Source organism: Ixodes scapularis, unplaced genomic scaffold, assembly GCF_016920785.2.
Source record: "Ixodes scapularis isolate PalLabHiFi unplaced genomic scaffold, ASM1692078v2 PGA_scaffold3__209_contigs__length_174095766, whole genome shotgun sequence".
NCBI classification, from domain to species: Eukaryota; Metazoa; Arthropoda; class Arachnida; order Ixodida; family Ixodidae; genus Ixodes; species Ixodes scapularis.
The window spans coordinates 168,151,847-168,160,073 of record NW_024609868.1 but is presented as its reverse complement, the minus strand read 5'-3'; the positions used below and the strand labels follow the sequence as shown (position 1 = coordinate 168,160,073).

The following is an 8,227-nucleotide window of genomic DNA, read 5'->3' as shown; positions in this document are numbered from 1 at the left end:
TAAAATACAATTTTTTTTTATTTTTTAATACATTTCGCTTTTTACCCATATAATCCAATAAGGCTTGTGCGTCGGACGCGGCAGGTAGCTAACAACCAGAATAATGCAACAGTTTCAACTCATAAGTTTAATCAAGCAAACAAATTATAAGGAAAAGGAGCGGTTCACACACAGATACACAATATCAGGTGGAACGGCCCTCTATTAGGTATACACTGCTATTTACTAATACATCGCAAAGCGTTGTTTTAATAATCAATACAATTCATAAAGTGGTTACGTCGTATGCAGGTAAATTTTTGTATTAAATTTCGGTTTTCCTGGTTCCTATCTGCACTGGGATGAAACCGTTAAGCCTAAAAATTGTTACAGGATGCGCGATCGCAATTAATTTGAAACCGTGGCAAATAAATAAAGGGTGGAGCCTCTAGATAGGCAGAGCGAGCGTTCTCTGAACTTGTTTCTTTCCAGGCGCCGACTTTTAGATGACGCACTTGTCTCGGTAAACACTCCTAAATAAACGCGGTGTAATGTAGCAACTCTTTGCCTCGCCTCCTTTGTTTTCCAGCGTTGGGTTCTAATATAGGGGACTTAGGGCGAGCCCCACAGCTGTAGGACTCTGCAGGAGCTGTAATTTTAGGGCGACAAAGAAACAATGCAACTTGAGCCGCCAACGACATGGATAAAAGGTGTGGAAACACAGCTCTTGTCCCAGCAATTTGGGAAAACGGTAAGTTATGAGATTAGCAGCGACGCTGAGCGTGGCGTTCCTTCTTGTGCCACTATTCGGTGAGTACTGACGTGAATTAGATGTGCTCAGATTGTATCGGGCTAAAAGTACAAGCAGAACTAGAACACAAATACCGCAATAAACGAGGACATCGAAGAAGATTCAAGGAAAAATGCGCTCATCCTATTTATTTCCTCTAATCTTGTCCTTGTCGATTGTGTTTCCGTGTCATTTCTATGTTGAAGTCAATCTCTCTGTGAGGTACTTTAGACCGAGGAATATTAGTTTGCCTGAAGATGGCGTATGGTGCCTCCTCGGTAGATATGCAACGTGGCGACTGCAGTGGCCCTGAAAACCTGAGGACTTTGCCGTCTACCATGCAAATGTATTTACACAGCCGCACGTTGCTACAGTGATAATCCAGATCAAAACGTACAAAGGCGAGAGTATAGTAAACTATATGACGTATTAACGATGCAATTATTCCGTTCTTTTTTGTGCACTGGTAGCTAAGGTGCTAAGTCTCAAATCAAGCATAGTTTACACAGCGCTGCAATCCCGCAATGCTGCGCGGGCACTTGTTTTCGTTTTGCTACAGTTTCGTAACACGTGTTTTCCGGTGAAGGTAAATTCAAGTCCAGCTTTTTTTAAAAAGTGGTTAAGACATAAGTTTCTAGCAGTCCTCCTAATGCTAACAAAAAGTATAAATGCATTATTTGTAAGCGATCAGAAGTTACACCAACATTTACTATCAATTAAAGAAACCACATTATAAATAAACGAGAGCAAAGTTGCACAAAGAAAAGGAGCTATTGTGGTACTGAGGTGATAGACAAATATTTTAAACCAATTGAAAAGCGAGGAAAAAGACACTATACAATTATAACGCAATATTAAAAGAAGAAATTATTCTAACAGTTAAGAAAGAAAAGGACAAACAAAGAAGAACAAGGCAAAAAGACAGTTTCTGCGTACGTACATCGGTTTCGAATAAAATGCGAAGAGTGACGGAACTTGTAGCCCACTAGCGGCGCAGCTTCCAAGATTGGGTTCTGCGTGGCGAGGTTCAAACACATCGCAGCAGGGCGCCCCGATGTGTTTGAACCTAGATGTGCTGTATTCTGGCAGTTTCTATGGATTTTAGTGTTGTTTTGTATGTCTGTGTTTAAACAGATAATCCGTACAATTATGAGTCTGAATTAACAATGAGTTCTGAGGGTCTTTTTAGAAAAAATGTATTTTGCAATTTTGATACATTTTGAATATTTCTATATAGCTGCGCTTGACACGTGTCTTTTTCTACCCTTTTCATCTCATTTCTTTTTTTTGCCACGCTTTGATGACATGTCAGTTGATGGTCTAGGGTAAGTCCTAAGCATTACGCATGGTGGACTCGAATAAAGTTTACACTTTTAAAGGACAATTGGAATGTGCTGAATATGAATTTTTTTTTCGCAGATCAAAAATATATATTTTGTTTCTGCTATGTTCAGAATTAATGTTATCAGCGAGTCCATTTGCTAGGTGTTTCTAAACTACGGTTGGCTTCGTTAGGCTCTTCTGTAAAACGCTAGCACTAAATTAAAAAAAAATAATATAATCGGCATGACCGCAATATTTTTGTTCTGAATTATCGAGGTTATTTGTAAATGTTACAAAAAAATAGGAACCATGAATTGAGCTTTCGGAATCTCCGATCGTAATAGATTGTGTTGTTGGTACTGTGCCTGATAAATTGACAAATGGATGTCTATTAGTGATGAAACTTTTCGTTAGATGCAGGGGTAAATCTCATATTTAGTATGTGCTTACTTTCAGTGGTAAAACGTTCTGTGTATGTAGGTCAAACAATTTGGATAGGCCTACGAGAATTCCCATTGCAAATAAACCTTTTTATATTTTGTAATTTTTATTATTTTTATTATCGCTCACTTTGTTGATATTTTTATATATCAATATAGCCCTGAAGCAATTAGAATGTTTTCAGTGAGACATTTGCTCAGTTCCAATAAAACTTTGGTCGGGGATCGTTCGTGCAGATGGTTTAAAAGGTTAAAAGGCTCGAACCGAAAGAGGACGAAAAAATACAGACATACGTAAGGACAATCAGTTGCTTTTCAATTACTTCTGTGAGAACATGATGTATAGCAATAGGTCAGGAGTTCTGTGGTATTAATTTGTCTTTTCTTAAATACCGGGGTTAATTCGGCTATTTTGATTGAATCGGTTAGGGCTTATATCAAAACGTTTATTGATGACATCACTCAATGGTTTTGTGATGTTAGAGCACTGTTTTCAGTTGTATCACCTGTATTTTGTCGCAACCCAACGAAGAAGTACTTTAGTGCGTTAAATATTTCAGATCTTTTCTTTGGACTCACGCGATGAAGAAAGGCATCTTGTCATTTAGGTTAATATTTGTTGTCACAGTGGATCAATTCGTGTACGGAAGATACGTTATGTTGGTGTCGATATTTGCGAAGTAGTCGTTAAATGCATTAAATACTTTCATTTCATTTTATTTCATTTAATATTCCGCCAGGGCCCTAAGGCATTACAGACGGGAGTGGGTGGTTAACACATAGAAGAAACATAATTGAGTGAGGCAAAAAACACGCATTACATAACATATGTTAAAAAGTTGGTAATAACTTTTTTTAAATCAACAGTGATAGTTATTGAGACTATATGTGCGGGAAGGAAATTCCACTCAATTGAGGTCTGGGGTAGAAAAGAAGCATTAAAAGTGGAGGTGTCGGTGCAACTGTGTAACTATAACTCGCTTTGTGTTTAATACTGATACGGTTTGATGATTAACTCTCTCGTTTAATGCAGAGTTAATTATATTAGTTGTGTCGGTGAAATTTTCACAACCGATAAGGGATTGTTATAGAAGTACTGCTGTTGAACTGCGACAAGCTATTTCATTTCATAAAAAAAAACAAGAAAAAAAACGATTTGTATACAGATCGAAGGCAACGGTTGTATATGTCGATCGAGTTTACGGCTTTTAGACACATTGTTTTTGCAAAGAATTGAACGCTGTAATTCGCTCGTTAACCATGGATAATTTCCGAGTGATCGGAAATAATTCATGGCCAAAATATCCAAAAGATATTCTAAGAGTTTAGAATCTTATTACATATAAAGTAGTAATTTGAGCTCGTTGGTACTTAAACATGATAAAACAGCGCACAGCACTTATCTCCGTTTCTTTTCCTCCGTGTTTTGTGAGTTGTTTTATTGTGTTTCAGTTACCATAAGATTAAACATGCAACATAAAGATAATTTAGCTCGTTGCAGTTATTTGAATGTGTATCATTGTGAACCATAAAACCCGTTCGCGCATTATAGTTTGGCTATGCTTGGCTAGGTATCGGCAGCTTAAGTTCAGGATTCATTCCCGCACTACCGTTCGATGACGTCTGAATAATACTTCCTATATTTCACCATGTTCGGTGTTTTTGTTGGAGCTTTCGTCGAGATATGACTGTAAGTTACCACAGTAGCCCAGCGTTGCGGGGTTAAGTTACCGAGGTAATTTGGAGTCTGGTCTCAAAATAGTTCCATCAACGTTACCAATCAGTTCTTAATAAACCGCCCATTAGTCGAGGTACGACAAAGTACGATAGCTTTGGATGCTGACATAAATCAAAGAGGTATCTGGGTGCAACCGGCCGCTGCAATGGAGCTAAACATACATAAGCATTGAATCGAATAAGTTTAGTGAACGCGTTTTCGACATCCGCGAAGATGCAACTTAATGATCCCTGGCTTCAAATGTTATGCGCATAAGATTGTGAGGCCGGTGTCCACAATTGATTATAGCATTTTGCGCGGCGTTACTAAAAAAAAACTGTTCATCTATAGGCATGTGTTATATTTACTCTAATCAACGAAATAGCAAAGATAACCAAACGTGACCAATATTGTCACCAGGTGTAGTTCTGATTTGCGATACTTCTCCCTGGCCTAAGGCACTCTGTTTTCTCTCGTAAACATTGCCTTGGTTCGCTTCAAAACATTTAAATGTTTTCAAGTTTCATTTTTTCTTCGAAATTTACCAATGTGATTGTTTTAGTATTGGTTATTTAAAACTGAAGTTTCCCACGCTATAAAACGTTGGGGAGTTAATTGAAGTGTAAGGAAAATAATTATTTTTCGCTCATCAATAAATGATTGTGAGAAAAAAAATGTTATCGCGTATAACGGCGTTTACATGCAACATTTTGTTTTACGTCTTCAGGACTGGTGGCGGCGGATGGCAAGGACGTGATCATCGTCAGATCATCCAAGCATATACCCGCCCACCACCACAACCACCCAGCTCTCCACACCATAGTGCGGCCGGCATATCACCACCCGGCTCCGTCGCACCACCACGCCAGGCCATTACCGGTGCATCACCAGCACCCCGAGAACGGAGGAGGCTTGGAGTGGGGCCACGGGGATCTGAAGCAGGATGGCTACGGCGACAAGCAACTGATCAAGGAGCGGGTGATAATCAAGGAAGAGAAAGTGCACAATGACCCCGTGCATGTGCTGGTCAAGGAGCCTCCGCCGAAGGTGAAGCATGTCATTGTAAGAGAGCACCATCAAAACCACCACGACTGTGGACACAAATGGCTGAAGAAGTTACAAAAGAGCCTCAAGAAATCCCAAAAGCAATATTCCAAGCACCACCACAAGAAGTCGCCGATCGTGTTCTTTCACACGCAAACGCCCTATTACTACTACACGCAGCCACCACGACGCTATTACAACAACTATTACAATGGCCATGGACATGAGTACGACAGATACTGAACATTTTTTGAAACAGAGGTCTTCAATAAAATAGACACGTGCCACTAATGCTATTCTTGTTGTTTTATAATATGAATATCAGCGCGAATTTAAGCTTATAGGCATTCATGCAGGAATCAGCCAGCTATTTTGGCAAGTTTGGCTTTTTATTTTTTGAGGAATTCGGGTTATTCGATTTCTAAAAGTTACGCTAGGTTGCGATCAATTCATCCAAAGACCATATATTCTTACTTTTCTTAAAACAGCATAAGACCCTCAAACTATGTAAAATGGTACTCAACACAAAGCAGGCCATCAAAAAAAAGTAAACAATCATCATCACCAAACGCGACGGCTGCATGGTACACTGAACAAAATCCGTTATGTTAGAAGCTTTTAGTATGGTGTCCTAAGCATCATTTCTTGTAATAAAGTTCGCGTCCATGTTCAAGTTTCAAATTCAGCTATTGCGTGGAACAGAAATATAAGAAAATAAAAAATGAGCGTTTTTTGTGTTTTTTTTGTTATACACAGATTTTTATTTGCGTCTCCTACTATATATAGTGAGGGTCGGAGATGCGTGCTGCTGCTGAGCCGGTGAGCGACACAAATTATTTCTGGTAATAGGAGGAAGCTAGGGTGTTATTAGCGCAGGCCACCTCTTCACCCCTAAAACAAGAACGATGTTTAGCAAAATATTTACGCTAGGATGCGCGATTTAACTGTGGAGCGAAACCGAAACTAACCTATATTTTCGATTTAATTTCTTCTTTCATACTTCAAAATGTGTCTCACATCGTAGTTATTTAGTTCGAGAAGTTGTTCGCGGAAACTTTATTTTGTGACATACACGTTCGACCAAGGTTGATATTTGTAGTTGTTGTAGTTGTTGAAAAAATCCAACGAGGAAGACGGGCATAGAGCGATAAACCGGGGTTCCGGACTGCACTCGAAAGTGACCCCCATAAGGCCGCTGCCAATGTACGCAAATGTGACCACTCGTCACGTGACCAAACGAAATACGTGACGTCACAGGGAAGATGCCAGCGCCCAGGCAGCGGCTGGCCCCAGCTGGGTCGGAGCTTGTCGGATGCTTTCTTGGTTGTCGTTCGTGTCGGCAAGTTCATTTCAGACGCGACGCCGTCATTTGTGGACGGTCGAGGGCTAGTTCAGAGCTCAGCGTGGTGTCTCAGGTAGGTATAACGTGAAAATACAGAAAAACGGTGTGCATTTCGCTGGTGACCGACGGGAATATGGCCATGAAAGAGACCACCGGCCCAGCGTTTGTCGGACCCCAGTGGCGCGGATTTCGCATTGATTCGGATATCGCTAGGATAAGAAAGGGGTTCAGACGAGTTGGTTGCTCATAAAGTACAGGGGGAGCAGCGCGCCCGGAGAACAGTCATTCAAGTCAACACACACACAAAAGAAAGGGACACTTACTCAGCGCTGACTGACAACTCTCTCTATATTTACACTTTCTCTTCTTCTATCTGTGCAATTGCAAGGGCCAGGGAGAATAACTGGTCTTTTTTCTTTTCTTTCGATATGATGCTAAATAGTGAAATAAATTGAAATTAATGTAAGGCTAGGTAGTCTAATTCTTTTTGTGACAAGGTTAAAGACGGAGTACTAACACATGTGCCGTTATGTTTCGCAATGTTCCCTGCCTCGATAATTTCTCTTGTGAGCTGGTTGCGGTGCTTGCCAAGCACGCCGCAGTTATTCAGCAGCACTAAGCAGCCACAGTCTCGACAGTGAATGCCTAGATGACCGGAGCTTTTGTTTGTGAATGTGTTGTTATGCTCACGGAGGCGATCGTTCACACACCTTCCGGTCTGACCTATGTACAGATTTCCACACGAGAGGGGAAAGGAGTACACCACCTTCTCTCTGCAAGGGACAAAGGTGTTCTTGTGCTTCTTTTTGCCGCCAACTGTTGTTATTGGTGGAGTATTTACCTTCTTGCATAAGCTGTGAAGTTTGTTAGGAGCTGAGAAGATGACTTCCAAGTTTACTCGGTTAGCTATTTTCTTCGGTCCGTGAGAAAAATTATGAATATATGGCACAATGATAGGTTTCCTTGTTTTGTCTCTTTGCTTTTGTTGAGTGCATAGGTCCTGCCTGCTTTCGTTGATGAGCTTTTCGGCCACGGATGTTAATAACGAGTTTGGGTATCCTGCGCGCTTTATTCTTGAGACTTGCCCGTCAAAGCTCGCTGGAATGGAATGCGAGCAGGACTTTAGGAGTGAGTTTTTGAGGCATAACCGCACGATGCTTCTTTGAACAGGTTTTGAATGGCCCGAGTTGAATGGTAATAGCAGTTTTTTTCCCCTGGGCTCATACGACCAGCATGAATGGTAGGGTAACATGAAGAGTCTGAGTTCCAGGACTCTTAAAGAGCACTCGTTTGGAAGTTCATGGGTGATTTCCAAAGGCCTTATTCGGAAACTTCACACCATCCGTAGGTCATAGAAAGCGACTTTGCAAAATCCTTCAAGCCGAGTGGCATCGTCAAACATGGCACTACCGGAACTACCTATTTGTGCAGCTGCGTACAAACCCGACAAATCCCTTCAGCAGAAGGGCCAGACGAGAAATCGCCTCCCTCACAGAGAGAACGACCGACCATCTGTGGAGACTCACTTTGTGGCATCTCCGTAAGAACAGACCAAGGGGAGAACAGGCGTTCAATAACCCCGTATGCACAAT

General features: G+C 41.0%; 1 protein-coding gene across 1 annotated transcript; it reads left to right on the top strand.

The window, feature by feature from the left end:
• Positions 1–737: 737 nt before the first annotated feature.
• LOC8041063 (histidine-rich glycoprotein-like) lies at positions 738–5,536 on the top strand. Its single transcript, XM_002414373.2, has 2 exons — positions 738–789; positions 4,977–5,536. The coding sequence occupies exons 1-2, from the start codon at positions 738–740 to the stop codon at positions 5,534–5,536; spliced, it is 612 nt and encodes a 203-aa protein (XP_002414418.2).
• The last annotated feature ends 2,691 nt before the right edge of the window (positions 5,537–8,227 follow it).